Raw genomic sequence first — 17659 nt, 5'->3', positions numbered from 1 at the left:
CACGTGACCCCATTTGGAGATGAGGCCTTTACAGAGGTAACATGAGGTTGTTAGTGACCTTAATCCAGCATGACCACGTCCTTATAAAAACAGAAAAATGGGCCACAGATGCACACGGGGCCGGGGGGGGGGGGTGGCGGCCTGGGTGAAGAAGGCAGAGATGGGGGTGACACTTCTGTAAAGTAGGGAACACGAGTGCCGGGGACCATCGGAAGCTGGGAGAGGCCTAGAGCAGATTCTCCCCGCAGGCCTCAGGAGGGTCCGCCCTGGCCAACACCTTCACCTCGCACTTCCAGCTTCCAGAACGGAGAATAGTTCTAATAGTTGTCTCAAACCACCGGGTTAGCGGTACTGCCACGGCGACCCTAGCAAACTGCCGTGCTTTGTTCCTCTCTGTAAAACAGCCGCGTTGTAGGCCCAGCTTGCTGGGAAGGGGCTGGCTGTCCAGGGGGAATGGCCTGCACTGTGTCCCAAGGCTCGGTGGGCAGACTGGCAACAGTGCCCAGGGGAGAGCCCTGGCGCTGCACCCCAGGACGCCGCTCCTGCCTGCCAGAGTAGTGGCTCCACTGCAGCTATGTGACATCTGAAAACCGGTCTGACCTACGACACAGGCCTAGTCTGGCTTTCCCTTCCCACCACGGGAAGCCTGGACCCCAATTTCTAGACTCTGTAGCTCAGAGAGGAGACGGGGGCCTCGGTGCAAGAACAACATGCGCCACACCATCCCCCACGTGGTGACAGGGTCCTGTCGACCTGTCACTGGAAAATGACTCTACAAGCCCCTGCGGTGGGGGAAGCTCACAAAGTGTTTATTTGCAGCAACTCAGACAGACAGGACACGGAGGCCAGCGCTGACCTGCCTTTAATGCGCCGGCTTCCGGCGGGCTGGGGAGGATTTCAGATTGCTCTTTTAAAACTAAACAGCCCAGCGGGAACACAGGATACTCCCGGAGAACTGGCAATTGTTCCGGCCTGTGGGGTGGCTGTCCTAGTTACCGAGGGGAGGGAATTGAGGTCCCCAGCAGGCAGCACAGCAGATTAACTCTTACCACACCAGACCAGGGCCAGGGCGAGTGGGAAGTGAGCCCTCCCCTGCACCCGCCAACCCCTCAGAAGCCTCCAACCCAGCCCAGTGGCCAGGCTTGCCGCACTCATGAGGTGGAGAGCTGGCCCTGTGATGCCCCGACACACGTGTGGTCACCCGCTCCAAGGGCAGCGACTCTCCTCTCGCGGGCAGACCACGCCCGAGCGGGGCTCACACCAGTGCCTTGCCTGGCAGTCTTTGATGAAAAGTGGAATCACTTCCACCGCACACAAGGACACATTACATGTGGATTTGCATTTCTGGAAAAATGGCTGATTGGGCACACTGGGACCATGCCATGCCCCTGCAGAAAGGCCGTGGTGCTCCAGGTCGCCCCAGCTCTGCCCAGTGGTCAAGGGCAGAGCCCACCACTCATACCTGGCCACCGCCAGACCCCCAAACCTCATACGGTCACTGGGTGCTGCTCTCAGGGGTGACAAGACCAGCCAGGCGCTCCACAACGCACACATCCCTCCGTTCCCCCAACGAGAATTCAAATTCCCACCCAGCTCCACTGCCTACGAACTCTGGGGCGGGCGATGTAACCCCTGCGCCCGTCCCCTCCTCTCTCAGACGGGGAGCGGACACCCCACGTTCTCTGTGGCTGGGGGAACCCAGTGTGATGAGCCGGCAGCTGCCACGGGGAGGCGCAGTGGTGGCAGTGTGACGGGCCTGTTCTCTGCTCTGCAGTCACGACACACACGGCCGAGTGCGAACCGTAAACTTTTATTAATGAAAATGGAATGCCTCGTTAACAGAAACCTTGTCTTAAAAATGGCAGAACAAGAACACACTTACTTAAAAAAAAAAAAAGTGAGTTCACATTGTACCGAGCTACAACATGACGGCAGGATTTGTTTTCATTTCTTAAAAGATTCCACAAGTTCAAGGTAACTGGCTAAGAGGTTCAACAGTGCGTCAGCCTACCTGAACAAGGAAGAAGTGGGGTTTAGTAGCGGCGGGTGAAGTGGGGGTACGGGTGGGGGTGGGGGTGCAGGACTCTGCTGCCCCGGTCCTGGCCGGCCAGTCCTCCACCTTCCAGTCCTCCACCGGGCACCACGTGGCCCTGGGAATGCCCACCTTGTGCAAAGCCGCCTCGCCTAGGAACAAAGGCACACGTTTGTCCCTTGAAGTGCATCACGCTTTCACGTAACGTGGCGCATGGCTCTGCAGCCTTTAGAGCCTGCGTGGCTTTTCCAGACCGCCTTCCGGGTCACTGGAGAGCATTACTTGCGCAGGTTGCCAAGAGCTGTGTTTGGGGTCTGTGTTCAAAACATTCAACCCAGCAAGTTGATCAAACATGCAAGAAAGGGAGAGGAAGTGAGGAGCAGGAACGAATCGATTTTAGCCGGGAACAAAACTTCTTACCCCGACATTCCACCCCGGCTGGCCAAGTGCCCCGGCCCTGAGGGCCCAGACAGAACCCGCTCACCACCTGGAAGAGAGGAAAGTCTGCAAACACTCCCTCCTTGGAAGCCTCTGGAAACCCCGGGGGGAGGCTGGCCTCTGGAGAGTTCTGGGGCTGCGGCCGCCCTGGCCCAGAAGCAGCCCCGCCGCGCCGGGGGTCAGCCGTACCTTGCCACCGCACGTGCTCCCGGCCCGCTGTGCCCCCGTCCACCGTGCCTGGCCAGGCGCGCTCCTGGTGCTCTTCTAGCCTCTGGCTGTGCTCCGTCCAGTCGCGTCCGCCCCTGCACGGAAACAAGCAGCAGGTGGCAACGGGCCCATCACACCTCTGCGCCGAGGCAGGGGCCCGGCGATCGCACCCCGCCGGCGGGTTTCTACGGGCCGTGGCTGAAGGCGGAAACCGATGTTTCCCCCGCTGAGTGCGTGGCCTGCCTGCCAGCGGGTGACGGCTGCCCAGTTGTGCAGCGACACTTTTCAGGGCTGTCTCCCGTTGGAGGACGAGTCGTCCCATTTAAGGTCCCCACAGGTAAAGAAAACGCGAGTGGCCAGGAAGCACAGCAGGCGTGTGAGACGAGCGGCCTCCCCCGCGCCCGCCCCAGGACGGCTGTTAACGGGGGACAGACAGTGAGGAGCGCTGGCGAGGACGTGGAGGACTGGCGTGCTCACGCGCGGCTGGCGGACAGGGAGGGTGGGGCCGCCTCAGTGAACACACCGCAGCGGGTCCTGAAAGTGTGCCTTAGAGCACCCACGTGAGCCAGCAAAGCCTCTCCGGGGGGCCTGCCCAAGAAAACGGGACGTACGTGCACGTAAACACTTGCACTTGAATGTTCGTAGTGGAATGATTCGTAACGACCCAAGTGTCTGTCCGTCAGCACGTGTATGAAACACGAGACGTGGTGCATGCACACAGGTCGTTATGTGACTCTAAGGAACAAGGCGCTGACACTCGCCACAGAGTGGAGAGAATGGACACACGACACTCAGCGAGAGAAGCCGGACGCAGAGGCCACACAGCGTGTGATTCCGTCTACATGACACGTCCAGAAGGGGCATGTCCACGGAGACAGGAAGGGGGTCAGGGGTTGCCAGGGGGTGGGGGGTGACTGCTAAGGGGGACAAGGCTTCTTTCTGGGGTGATCAAGATGTTCTAAAGTTGACTATGGTGATGAACATACAACTCCACGGATATACTGAAAGCCATCGAATCGTACAGTTTAAATGCGTGATCTGTATGGCACGTGAATTACATCTCGAAAAAACTATTTAAAAAAAAGTTTCAGACAGAAGCTCTGGGAGACTACAATCTGGACAAGGTCCACAGGTGCGGGCAGCAGCAGTCGCTGCGGCTGTCCAGGGAGCCCCTCAGACCGGGCAGGGGCTGGGACGACAAGCGCATCGGCCACCGCGCTGATCCCTAACGAGGAGCCCCCGACATCTGTGAGGGCGAAGGCAATGCCGTCTCGCCACAGTGAAACCCGAAGGCACGGAATGTCTGCCAGCAGGTGCCGGCCACCCCGATCGCGAAGCGACACTGCTCGGGGCTGTCTCCTGCTGGAGAGCGAGTTGTCCCATTTAAGCTCCCCACAGGTACTTAAGGAAAATGGTTTAAACGTTAAAGGATCGACTGCTAAGTGGGTCGCTAGGAAAGTGCCCTTTCATTAAACTGTCAGACTGGCACCGCCCCTGAAAGCCCCAGGAGGACCTTGCGGGGCCAGTGCCCCGGCCTACGAAGTGCCGGGCGGGTGTGGAGTGTGAGGCTTCTCTGCTGCCCGCAGGGGCAAGGCTAAGAAAGGCTCTGAAGCCGGCTCCTTCAGTGGGCAGGCGCCCCGGAGGGTGACCTGGCAAGGCGCACAGGACTCGCTCGTTTTAGGGTGGCTGGCCTCTAACAGAGGCCGGGGGGAGGATGGCCGCCCTCGTGGCCCGCCCACTCACCTGGGTGGAGGCGGCAGCCCCCGGCCCTCGCTCATCCTCTTGTCCGAGCCGTAGCCGCCCCACCCGTCGCGGGAGTCCCGGCTGTGGCGCTCTGGTCCTCCGTGGCCATGGCGCTCGTCTGAGTAGTGCTGGAAGGCAGAGGGAGGACAGGGCGACTAGCCACGTCCCTCCAGGATGGGCCTGCAGCAGGCTCACCTTCCAGAAGGCTGTCAGCCTGCGTGCACTGACAAGGGTTGGGGTGGCTTTGCCCAGGCCCCCCACCCTGAGCCTCACTGTGCTGAGTGCTCTGCTGGAGACCCTGACGACGCTCTTCCTGGAAGGGCCCGTGCTTCTGGACCCCTCCCGTGCCCCCTACCCCGCCGCTGGGGAATCAAGCACTCCGCCGTGGGCGTCACAGCACAAGCGCAGGCCTCTCTGCCCCGCGGTGCGGAGAGCCTGGGCTGTGCGACTCGTGACGGCTCGCCTGAAGGACCCGCTAAGAGTCACGGGGAGTCTCTCCTCCTGGCTGACGACAAGAGCGCCCCTCCCACACCTCCAGACTGCACTGCTCTGCCATCCATCTATGGAGGCGGCGTGGCCCCTCACAACACCGGAGGTGAGTGCCAAAGACAAGAACGACTCGGCGCCCCTGGCCAACGGGCTCTGAGCTCAGGAAGCCAGCACAGCTGGGTAGCGACAGAGCCGATCTAACGTCCTCTCAGAAAACACACCTATTGTAAAAAACAGTCTATTTTAAAAACCGCAAGTCTGAAGCCCATCTCCCACCCACCCTTCTCACAGCAGGCTCCCCTTTTCTGAGATGACACCCTATGCGCCCCCCATGCAGTATCAGCAGATCACCAGATGCCTGTCCACCTGTGCACACCAAGATACCAGGACGCACCCCAGCACCGGAAGTAGAAAGACCTCGTCCCCCACCAAAACGACCCCCTAACAGGCCACTTAGCCTCACAGTCCCACGACTCAGAGGCACTCAAAGTAAGCAGGCCACGAGACACTGCAGTTTCTGCTGGATAAAATGGAGCAAAAAGCAAGCCCACGTACGTGCACGTAGGAACTCGCTCATCAGAAAACAAGCAATCCTGAGCGCCACGCTCCCCACTCACCCCAACGCGGAGCAGGCACCCCGGGGCCTGTGTCTGGGCGCTACTCACCTGCCCATCTCTCTCTCCTATCACGGACCTCGAACCTTCCCTTCTGTAAAAGAGGAAAATCTCACTGTGGCGGCGACTGACAGCAGTGATGTTTCTGCCGGCCCGCGCCTGGGGTACTTGCTCTACCTCCTCACACATGAACTGCAACTCACGGGCCTGATTTTTTTTTTTTTTTTTTTTTTTTAAAAAAAAAGCTGGCTCATGTCTTGCTCTGGCGGGTAGGAATCAAAACAGATCCTAAAAAGGTGAGAATAAGGATTTTACTCAAATCCTTCAGAGGAAGGCGTCTCAGAAGCAGAGGCTCACCCTATGAAGCTAAGGCCTTATTTACCTGTGGGCTGATGACACTAGTCAGGGTAATGAGGAAGCCTCAGAGGGTCCCTAACCTCTGGTCTGGCCCGACAGGGGACTCGCGCCAAATCTCAAACCAGCTCCAGCCACAATGAATTGCACGAGTGGCTTCCCAGCAGCCTCCCCGCCCTCTCCTCCCTCCAGGAAGAGCTAATGACCGGTGAGATGGCTCTGCGATACGGGGCCCAGGGGAGCCTGATGAGATTTCCCCCAAGAGAGGATTCTTCGACTGGAAAAGCAAGGGCTGTCTCTCTAATCGAGTAGATGTAGTCCTCATTAAACAAGGCACTGGAGAGGAGAGGAGAGGAAAAGGAAAGGAACTAAAAGGAAGGTAAAGGGGAGGGGGCGGGGGAGAGTGGGGAGGGGCGGGGAGAAAAGGCGCTGGCTAAAAACCTGCCCAGAGCTCGAAACACAAAGGCGACCCCGTGAAGCACTGTCCCTGTTCTCTGGTCAGTGCTCTGCAGTTTGTTGGCACAGCAACCTACGCTGGTCACTGAACCGCACAGATGTGGGCTCCAGACCCCCTGGCCTGTGCTGGCTCTGGCGGGTCACAGCCCCTCTAGAAACTGCTTCCTCGTCTGTATTAACAAAGCTGGGTGATTCCAGGGAGGCTTATGCTGGTGGGAGGGACAGGGATAAATCCCCAGGGAACCATGAAACTCAGAGCCTGGGCCACTCCCAAAAGATCTGAGTGTGGGGAGGGGGTGGGGGGGGCGGGGAGAGACCCGAGGCAGAGGTCCCGACCAGGGCCACCATCTGTCCTACCTGTGCAAAGGACAGCATGCGAAATGGGCTGAGGGGCCTTCCTGCCAGAGAAGTCACAGATGCCCTAAGTGACCCCAAATTCCAACACTCATGTTTCTAAATCCCACAGTCCGGTCAGTCACCCACATGGACTCTCACGAGTCAGAAAGACACTGAAAGAACAGAGGCCTGCCCCTGCTGCAGGCAAGGGGCGGGCGCTGACCTGTCAACCACATGGTCCTGGTACTGGCTCCGGTCACGATGGTCAAAGTCGTGGAAGCGGTGATCGTAGCGAGGGAAGTCCGGGCGGTACCGGTCTTCCATGGCCACACGTTTTCCTTCTGGCCAATACACGTCATCTCGCCTATTGTAAAAAGGATGCAAATTTCACACGTTGAAGAGAACAGAGCGGAAAAGGAAAGGAGTGGAGATGGAGAGGGGAGCTCTCTCTCCAGACCCGGTATCATTTAAAATGTCCTGCAGGGCCAATCTCTAAACATTCAATCATTACTGCTTTGATTTGATAAATTAATATCCCCCAAACCGCCGAGAGGCATACGGGTATTCTCATTTGACAATTCTGAAAAACGAACTGCTGTGAGCTAATTGTGTCACGAGGCTGTTAATACCTTGATCCCTGCCTGAGCTCAAATGCGAGTGAAATGAAATATTTGATTCTTCAGTGCTGGCATTCCAAGGTACCCCATTTTCACCCTCCCGTCTTCTTGGTAACCTGAACCTCCCTCTGCGTTTTTTGCAAAATGCAAAGGAAATTAGATCAGGTGAGAGTGAACTACGTACAGCTCAGGACAGCATCCAATTATCTTCTTCCTGATTTTTACCAGAAAACTAGGCTCATGGGTGGTGGGGTGATGGGCGGCCATCAATTAAGCAGCTCAGAGGAGCTGGAGACCAATAAACCTACTTTTCCATGGATGGCAACGTCCTTTTCCGCGGTGCCGACTCTGTGCCTCTCCTTCTACAAGGACACATGAGACGGAGCAGCAGCCACGGCCAATGCAGTCCTAAAGCATGCTTTGGTGTCTCCTATGACAAGCACTCGGGGTGGGGTGGAAGGACGGGGGGGGGTGGGGTGAGTGTGGGTGAGAGTGACTATGCTCCGCCAGGAGCCACAGCGCGGATGAAGGGACGGCCTCAGCGGAAGCTTCACAGATCCTTCAGCGAGTGGCAACCATCAAGGTGCTCTGAAGCTCAGCTGGGGAAAAGAGTTGCAAAGCTACAAGACAGTGACGCTGAACTGCATACGCTGGAGGTGCTGGTGGCAGTGGGTTCTGCGAAGGGGCCCAGATTCCATGTTAAACAGCCCCGGCTCTGCACTCAGGGGCCCAGGGACAGAAGCAGCTGCTGGGACAGGAGGCCAGGCTCTCACCTCCCGTCGTCGTGGGGCCTCCGGAGCCCCTGCCGCCGCTCCTGCTCGTAGCGCAGCTGCTCCTGCTGGCGCCGCAGCTCCTCGCGCTCGCGGTGGATGCGCTCCTGCTCCTTCCTGCGCTCCCGCTCCACGCGCATGCGCTCGCGCTCCAGCCGCTCGCGCTCCATGCGCTCGCGCTCCAGGAGGTGCCGCTGGCACTCGAGCTCCAGGCGCTCCCGCTGCAGCCGCGCCTTCTCCTTCCAGGCCTCCAGGCGCTGCTCCCGCTCCCGCTGCTCACGCTCTCTGCGGGGACAGGGCAGGGCTGCCTTGATTTCCTGCCGTGGAGGCCCCTGGTCACTGGGGCATCGCCTTCAAAGAAGCCTTAGCACTTCCAGCTGGCCATTCTGGGTTCGCCAGCTTGGGCCCCAGGCTCGGCTGCCACCTAGGAGGCAGCAGGTGCTAAACAAAGCCACCCCTGCTGAGCTGCTTGGATCCTCCGCAAGACCCAACCTCCAAACCTCCCCTTCCTCAAAACAGCAGAGCTGGGGTGGGCTGGGAGGCAGCAGGCGACAGCACGGAGACAGGCACAGAGCCTCAGGTCCAGGCCAGGAGGACTTGGCTTAAAGGCCCCAGGATGAAGCCACACATCATGAAGGGGGCGAAGTAAGAAAGCAAGGCGTAAACGCAGAGCGAAGCCTGGAAGCGATTACAAGAGCTACCCGAGGAAGAGGGGCGCTCTGCTGTGGGTTAATGCTCTACAAGGAGCTGTCTCCTTCTCACGCCTTCCCTTGGAAAAGGCTGTATTTTTGTCTCTGTAAACAGACCTGGAAGGTGTGGAGACAGGAAAGAAGGCTAAGGGACTGATCGTATGCTGGTCTGGCACCAGCAGCCAGAGCCAAGGTCACATGTCCTCGGCCTCTGCTCCCCAGGAGCTGAGCAGGAACAGGGATGCCCCCTCTGCGTCTGAGGAGCAGTCGCTGTCACCCCACACACTCCGCCGGTGCCTGGAAAGGCTCCAAACCAAGCACCAGCCAGCCAGCTGGAAGCCCAAGACCTCCGAAGGCAGTCAAAATGCTCAACGTGCGTTTATTCTCCAAGCTGACGTAAGCAGGGGCTGAAATCACACGACCTTCAGGAAGTTTCTATGGGATCTGCTTTAGCTCAAGGAAGTTCCCCAAATGCCATGAAACAGAGCTTTCTGTTTCACGGAGCAACACTGGAGGGGAAACAACGAGGCTCTAGACAGCCGGGTGGGAAATGGCAGAAATCAAAGTACCATGATAAACCAGCTCAACAAGACGAGAGGGGCCAAGAACGTCACTGTGTGAGGCCACTACACGCAGACATCTCGGGAGTGAAGAAGCCATTCCTATGAAAATAGCTCTAACAAAGCCACCTTGTTTCTCAGCTGCTGTTTTTGATTTTATTCTCATAGGCTTCTGGAGGGAAGACTGAGGCCTCAACGGTGGGGACCCTCCATCGGAGCAACCCCAGGATGAGGCCGGTCCAAAGGCCAGGGACCAACGTTGGCCACAGGAAATGCTCGGCATATAAACCCACGATGGACGGACTGTGATCTGGCTCGAACCCTCACCTTTCCATCCTGGAGGAAACTCATGGAAGTGGGGGCGGAGGGAGGCCAGGGAGCTCAGGCCACAGGAGACTTGACTGGGGAGAAAGGACAACCGTACCCCAAGGAGCCCAGCGGCCGCCAGCCTGGCTCGGCCCCACTCACCGCCGCCTCTCCGACTCCCGGATTTCCCGCTCCCACTGCCGCTGGCGCTCTCGCTCCCTTTGCTCTTTGATTTTGTCAAACGACAAGATGTCTCTCTTCTCTTTGCTTTCCGATTTGCGATCCTGACTCTTGGAGCTCTGTTTATAAAAATTGGTTTATTAATGTCAGAAAAGTGATTAGAACAAATGCACAAAGTACGCACACCTGAATTAGACTAGGATGCTTCTGTCGTGTGCAATTTACATGGAGATCGCAGCACAGGCCACTTTACTACATACCCGAGTTACACTGCACCGTGGAGTCTGGCCCTCAAACGCTGCAAACGAAGGGCATTCAGGAAAGAGAAAAGGGAGAGGAAACCTCGGGAAGACCTACAGGTAGTTTTACTAGCGCGGCTGAGCCACATACGCCACATGATCTAGAGAACCGGGCTTCTCAGAGCCATGGGGCACGAGCACCTGATGCCCATCCGTTCACCAGGGGCAGCCATCAAGCCGCCTGTTCGGACAGCGGGATGATGGCCTGCACCGTGCACGTCTCAACAGCCGGCTTGGGCCAGCGGCCTTGAAGCAGACAGAGCAGGCGACAGGCACTGTGTGGTAAAGTGGCGCCCATCGAGGCAGAAAGTAGTAACAGGACTGTCACGCTGCTCCATCTCTGGGTAAGGTAGGAAACACCAACGGCCGACTCCCATTTCCAAGGCTCTCAGAGGCTGGGACGCCCAAACTGGTGACGAATCAGCCTCTCCCAGGAAGCTGTCTCAGGGCCCTGAACACAAGTCCCCCTGTAGACCCCACAGCCCGACTCTCCGGGGAAGCAACTGGGGGACCACATTTTGAAAAATGCTCAGCCTAATTCCTTAATTGGCCCATGCAAGAGCAAATAAATAAAAAAAAATAAAAAAAAAAAAAAAAAAAAAAAATAAATAAATAACTAAATCAACGAAAAACAAAGCAACCCAATAAAGAGATGGACAAAAGTTAGGACCAATTAGACTACTCAGGATAAAAAAGAGGCAGAGGCGGGGAAAGAGGGACAGACCGACAGATAGGTAGGTCCACCTCAGGAAGAGGACAGAGCCACAGCCTGAAACACCACAGGACACTAATCGCCTGTGAGACAGGCAGAGTTTAGTGCGATCTGCACACATGATAGGCTGGGGTGGGGAGGGACAGACACCCTAAGTTCCAAGGTGAGGGTTCAATCTCCTGTGGCAGCCGGCACGGCAGTGGAGTCCCCAAACTGGACTCCTGGGTTCACGGCCTGGCCTTGCCACTTACTAGCGGCCTGGTACGCGCTACGCATCCCATGAATGTCAGTAGCCTCGGCGACCTTCCTGAAGGGGACCTGATGACATCTGTCACACAGAATAATGCATAAGCACCTCTGAGGGGCATTTTCAGTAGGAATGGAAGTCTGCCAAGGGGCCCGCACAGGACAGCCGCCCCATGGCTGTCTTCAAAAAGGGGTATGTCCATCTGCACTGGTGAGTACGTGTCCCAGCTCTGCACACACACCGTACGCCAACGTGGATGCCACCTTCCTAGCTGACATCATGCTAGTTACGGGAAATAAAACCACTGGGGAAAACTGGGTTGACAGGCACGTGGGACCTCTGCAGTTTTATCACTTCCTGTGAATCTACACGTATCTCAAAACTAAATTAAAAGAAAAAAAGTTAGAAAATAGAGCCACACACCTCAGTATGTAAAGCTCTCCAAGACAGATTACAGACAAAAGGTATCCGAGGGTGTTACAGGGGGCCTTGCTAGTGGTGGCGTCTCAGCGCACACGTGTGCTGCGTGTGTAATGCGCTGAGAACACGTGTAAGGAGCCTGTGCCGAAGCAGAGACTTGTTTTGCTCGTGTTGTATCTTCCTGTACCATCTGATTATTCTAATCACGCGTGCATTACTGCTATTTATTAACTTGCGAGTTATTTAGCTAGTAAGAGCATCTGCATTTTCTTCTCTAAGTTTCTCTTATTTTATGATTTTCATGTAGCCCACTGAAAAAAATGGCAGCAAAAACTATTCTCTACAGAATCCAAACATTAACTTAAAAATAGGGTCTCGACAGCGAAGTTCTTGAATGGACTCTGTCCCCTTCACGCCCCCGGAAAAGCAGCGCTGTCTCCATCCGCGCTCTCACTGGGACTTTCGTCTGGGAAGCAGCGCTGTTTTCCAGAGTGGAGGGAGCAAACGAGAAGTTGCCGGCTTGTCCAGCTGGGCGCACCAGCTCCTTCTCTGACGACAAGGAGACAGTTCTAGGGTGGACTCTACGTCTCTTTTTGGTTAACAGAAGACTAGAAAATCAACCAAAGAACATGAATGGCCTGCTAACAACTGGCCGGAGAGCAGCAGCCCGCCCACCGTGCCCGGCGGTGAGCCGCCAGCCGGAACCCGTTCTCCCTGCAGAAGACGGTACAACCTGCCGGAGAATCAGTGAAAGGCCGACACTTGCGGAGAGCCAGCGTGGATGAGTGCTGTTTTGAAATAAGTTCTAGAACCTGATTTGCCTGTACATATAACCTAGAATTGACAATGTGCCTCCTGAGGACTTCAAAGAATTCTTAAAAATGTAAAGGGCAAACAATGTTGTTTTCATAATGCAAATCGCAGTCCTTAAGCCAACAAAAACAGCTGGACCTGACATGCGGAAGCAATACTCACTCTCTCCTTTGACCTGCTTGTGGTTTTCACACTAATGACAGGCTCTCCTTTCGACTTATCCATTACGACCGTCCGTTCCATTCCTCTGCTTCCTTCAGGAGAAAAACAGCAATCTGTGACAACATGCTGACGCTCTCGCTTCTAGCAAGCAGCACATGGGCCGAATAGGGCCTCTCGCCACTCTGTCAAGTGACTGATGCCAACTGCTGGAGCCTCTGTGACTCACCCCATCTTCGTGAGGATATAAAGGAAGCATGAAACGGCTGGCAGACCCTCACAGGTCTCTGCTCACTGGAATGGAGTGGATGTGATCTGTTCACGTCTTAAACTTAAATCTGAGTCCAAGTGCCTTCTGCAACGTGTACACGAACACATCCCACCTGCAGGGCCCCATTACTCCTCACATTCAATCCTAGTGGCTCTCCGAGAAGAGATTTTGATTTTTATTCCTCCCACACATTCTGGAAAGCTCTGTAAAACCCAATCCTCGTGCTCTGAATCAGACACTGACAGCTCTGGGGGAGCCCCCTTAGCACGAGTGGGCTTCCCGTCCTTCGTCTCCAGCAGCAAAGGCTCCAAATTGACTCTCCCCTCCACGCCACGCAGGCTCTAACCACTGGAACGATTACTGATTTAGGGAGATTTGCAATACTCGGACATTTTAAAAACACGTTCCTCATGAAACTGCTGGCAAATTACCACAAACGCTCAAGATTTAACTTCGAATGCACTGCACCAAATCCCAGTGCTCCAGATGGTTGGGTTTTGTTTCTAGTTTTCTCTTTCGGAGCACAGGAGGAGACAGGATTTTTTTTTGCCACAAAACATTTTGTGGAGTCTCATGCAAATCTGAAGGCGCAGAACACAAGGCATTTTTATAAAATGACAACAGAAGTAGCATGCTCCAAGAGCAACTGCTTTGAAGGGGAACTAGAATAACCCCCTCTGGCAAATGTCTCTCTTCTGCTGGAGACTCAGGACGAGCAGGAACCCTCGTCACTGAACGGCCAGTAAGCTTAAGTCACCACCCACAGCACCTTTGGACTGCTGCTGTGCAGCAGGAACTCCTGCATGCCAATCTCCTCGCCTGGGGCTCTGCTACTTTAACGGCCCCCCACAAGCAGCCAAACTCAGCAAAGCCACTCGCGTGCCCACTTGGTCTATGACACCCGCCAGCCACCACCCTGACTGGCTCTTCCCGGTTCCTGAACACTTAGAGTCTCATCACCTGATTTGGTGACTCTGGACCGATTTGTGGCTCCTGGTTTCAGCTCATCTTCGTCTTTTTCTTCCTTCTTAATGTCTTCAGGCTTTTTTTCCTCCTTTTTCTCGACCTTCTCTTCCTTCTTAATTACGGTTCTATGTAAAAATGTGGTTATCAAACCTGAGTTCCTGAGACTCTGCCAGGAGCGCTTCGCTCGCTCAGACGTCTGCATAAAACAAACCAGCCCGGCGGCAACTGGATGGAGGGAACTGTTTGAAAACCGTGGAGGTGACGACCCTCTCTCCAGGTGCAGCCCCCACTCCCACCTGAGTAATCTGCTACATCCCAAACACGCAGGATGAAACGGCAGGCTCGCGGGGATGTTTTTCCAAAATGCCAGCTGCACTCATATAACAGACAGGCAGGAGCACGAGTAGACGCAAGAAAACACTCCAACCACGTAAGGATGCTTGCGAAAAACTACTCTGTCCGTGTTTCATTGTGAAACAAAATGTGTGGAATATTTAAGTTTTGTGGGGAGAAGCATTTTTCCCAAATAGGTACAGTACAAAATAGAATGGAGGCACTGTTCGAGGATGGGAAGTCCCGCAGCACGAAGCAGCCGCCCGCCCACCCACCAGCACTTGTGCCTGCTAACTGCACGCTCCGGGGAGTTAAAATGGTGTGTTACATGTCAGCAAATACGGAAAGTGTTAGTAACAATTCAACCGAAGGCAGTTTTATTCTAAGCAGTGAAATAAATCATCATTGCCATTCGATTCTGTGTCAGGCAGCTAACTCTATGCTTATCAAATGCCCACAGTGTGCCGGGCTCCGGGACGGGAAGGCCAGGCCCCTCTGGGATGTTTCATGGCACTTCTAGAGGCTGACGTCCTGGGATGGCGCTTGACATGCTGCCCTATAGTGCTTTCCAGCTCGTGTTTTAAAGGTTAGTCTGTGTGGACACACGCACGGATCTGCTTCCTTTAAACTGCTGCACACCTCACGGTCATTCCCCATTTTCCTTCGGACCTACTAGAGCCTGCTTCCAGTGACGCCACGACTACAAACAAGGCCGCTGTGGATCATCTCCGATGTGCCTCCCTACTTGGATGAGGAGGTGCCTCCTCCCTGCAGGTGACCCCTCCCCAACTCGTTCGAGACTCACATGGTACCTCCCACGCACAAAGAACTTGTTGATAAAAAGAAGTTAAAAAGTAATTTCTTAAAAAAAAAAAAAAAAAAGATGTAGGAAAAAAAGGCTGACGGGATATAAACCACAAAGTGTCCCCTGGGGTAGTGGGTCACGCCTGACCTCGGCATGTGCATTCCCAGCAGCGATCGCAGAGCAATCGCCACTCGTCCGGGACAGCCAAGGCAGGCCACCTCTGTGGAAGAGCTTCCCTATGTCGCTTAGGCTGACTACTGATCCTAAAAATTCTTAAAATGAAAGGTTAAGAGAGATTTTTACTTGAATAAAAATAAGCTTAAAAACAAATTTTAAAATGCTCAGCCTCCTGAGCGAACTGCTTGAAGGCAGTTTGGTTTTAAACATCTTAAGCTCATCCCCCAGTTAAGTGCCCATCGCTGAGGGCAACGGCCCAGGAGTAAATCCTGGCCTTGCTGCTTGCAAGCCGGGCTGTGTGACTTCGGGCCAGCACAGCCCCTTTCTGAGCCTGTTTCCTCCTCTACACAGAGCACGGACCTCAGAGGACTTGCCCAGGGGTTAAGGGAACCCCTGGCACGCAGTAGCTAGTTGTCCCCCTTCCTCCCAGCCATCATCCCAAAAGAAAGGTTAAAAAAAAAAAAAAATCACTTTACTTTTCAATTTTGATCTCCACAGAATGATGTCGGTCAACACTAGATACTTTTTCCTTCTTCACTTCACACTCCTTTCTGTCGGACAGCTTCTTCCCAGCAGGTTCGTTCTTGGCCTACAATATAACGCAGACAAACAGCTCACAGATCAGGTCTTGTCGCGTGCGGCGCTTGGGAACTACAGCAGGCAAGGACCGCCTCACCTTCTCTACGGAGATCATTCTCCCATGAAGCTCAGTTCTGTGGAGGTGGCTGATACACTTTGTCGCCTCATCGGACGTCGACATGGTGACAAAGCCGTAGCAGCGAGCACCAGGACTGCGGGCGTTGGTCACCACTTTGGCCCCGACGACCTTTGTGGGAAAGGGGACTCTTATTTTCTCAAATAACCACACGACATGTCAAAAGTTATTAGCAGTTAACTGATCAGAATTACTTCCGCTAGTTTTCACTTCTCCAGAAATCGTCAGATCTTCAGTTATTAAAGTGGTTCTAGTTAATCCTGACCTATCAATTGCTTTTGTTACGAGATCAGCCCTCATAGTGACAGAAAAAAACAGGAAAGGTAAAAGACAGTTAAATTTCACTAACCACAATCTGTTAATGAAATCAAAAGCCCTCCCCACGTGGATCATCTTCTCCAACTGCACTGAATCCGTGGATAGCTGAGGGCTTTGATGTGCTCGGAAACGCACCCCAGTCTATGCGGACCAAGGCGAGCGCTGGCCCAGATGCAGAGCGAACGCCCACTTCCGGCCAGACTGGAGTACCAAGCATTTACCCTCCTGCCTGCTGAAACCACTAAAAAACGGGAGGAAATGCAGGCAACAAGGGTTTACAGACACGCAGGTTGGAGACCCCAGGAGGAAGGCCTGAGGGGGGTGCTACCCGAGCGGAGCAGAGCTCCGAGTCTGAGCAGATCCGGGCAGCAGGCAGCCGCACTACCACGGAGGACAGAGCTGTGCAGAGATGGTGGCAGGGAGCTGCCGAGGGTCCCCTGAGCAGCGCATGGTGAGGAAATCAGCGAGGCCAGTGGGGGGACCAGTTGCAGCTGCAGAGGGAACAATCTGCGGGCTCACTCCGTGCTGCAAATGGCCCATTCCCCCCAGAGTGAACTCAGTGACCGGGATGGCAAAGCCTGTCATTCCCGGGCATCAGCCTGAGTGCGCGAAAGGGTAGTGTCTAGGAGGCGATGACTCCAGCCTCCAGCTAAGGCTGCTCGGGCCCGATGGCAAAGCCTAACAGCTCCCTCAGAGGGAGCAAGGGACTGGACAGTGCCCCACCCCAAACTCAAGGACATCTGTAGGGATGCAAGGATAACCAGCTCTCATTTGGCGAGAGTCCCAACGCCTGGCATCTAATCGGAAACGCCTGGGCTAGCCAAGAAAAATCCAACTCTAATGAGGAAAACCAACCGACTGATAGAAACACCCAGAAATGACACAACGACAGAATTTGTGGACAAAGATACCCAACGGTCTTCGCTTTATCCTATTCAAGGCGGCGGAGGAACGGCTAGCATGTCAGGTGGAAACACGGGTGCCGTTTAAAAATACCCACACCGAACTTCTGTAGACGGAAACGTATTAGATGAGACTGAGAGCCGAGACCACACGAGAAAAGATCCGAACGCCTGAAGACTCAGTGAGAGAAGCCACTCCAAAGGAAACCGAGGAAGACGCCCGACACCGGAGACACCGGAGCAACAGTGCCTTGTGGGACGTGTGGTGTCCTCAGAGGCAAGTGGCACGGAAGAAACCTTAGCAAACGAAATCACTGCATGTCACCGGCAAAGTGCTCCAAACCAGCGATAAAGAGAGAATCTGAGGCCACGTGTGTGCAAGAGAACGAAGCTGAGGACCGTGGCCCAAACCAGTCAGGGGTGACGTGCGCCAAAAGCCGTGGGGCGGCCCTGTCGACTCAAAGATCAACGAACCCGGAATTCCAAGCCCGCGGAAACGACTTCCAAGATGAACGCACAAGAACCACTTCTGTGGCTCTACAGATTTCCCATCAGCGACCCTGCCTGACGAGAACTGTTCACTCGGGGAGGACGGTAAGGAGTGGGCACTTGGATACAAACGAAAAGGAACAAAGAGCACCCCAAACTCAAAATACGTGGGAGAGGGGGAAAAAACCTACATTTTTTTCTTATTTATTAATCTTTTATGGAAAATTGTTAAAAAAAAAAAA

The 17659-nt window shown here is 54.9% G+C and overlaps 1 protein-coding gene across 2 annotated transcripts in view; it reads right to left on the bottom strand.

Annotated features, from left to right (window-relative positions):
• Positions 1–1791: 1791 nt before the first annotated feature.
• The window catches only part of SAFB2 (scaffold attachment factor B2), a 29069-nt gene continuing 13201 nt past the window's right edge, over positions 1792–17659 (bottom strand). Inside the window, exons 10-21 of one of the 2 annotated variants that reach the window (XM_016144861.2) lie at positions 15670–15819; positions 15470–15582; positions 13673–13803; positions 12445–12536; positions 9774–9910; positions 8060–8341; positions 6893–7033; positions 5575–5617; positions 4421–4548; positions 2660–2772; positions 2453–2519; positions 1792–2184 (exon numbers count right to left, since the gene is read on the bottom strand). In XM_016144861.2, the coding sequence (XP_016000347.2) occupies positions 2034–2184; positions 2453–2519; positions 2660–2772; positions 4421–4548; positions 5575–5617; positions 6893–7033; positions 8060–8341; positions 9774–9910; positions 12445–12536; positions 13673–13803; positions 15470–15582; positions 15670–15819 (1548 nt within the window). In that variant the 3' untranslated portion in view covers positions 1792–2033. Of the gene's footprint in view, positions 2347–2452; positions 2520–2659; positions 2773–4420; positions 4549–5574; positions 5618–6892; positions 7034–8059; positions 8342–9773; positions 9911–12444; positions 12537–13672; positions 13804–15469; positions 15583–15669; positions 15820–17659 lie in introns of both variants that reach the window. The other variant, XM_016144862.2, reaches the window with a different exon arrangement.

Source organism: Rousettus aegyptiacus, unplaced genomic scaffold, assembly GCF_014176215.1.
Source record: "Rousettus aegyptiacus isolate mRouAeg1 unplaced genomic scaffold, mRouAeg1.p scaffold_m13_p_16, whole genome shotgun sequence".
Lineage (NCBI taxonomy): Eukaryota > Metazoa > Chordata > Mammalia > Chiroptera > Pteropodidae > Rousettus > Rousettus aegyptiacus.
The sequence above is the reverse complement of the archived record's forward strand: the minus strand, read 5'-3'. Positions and strand labels throughout refer to the sequence as shown.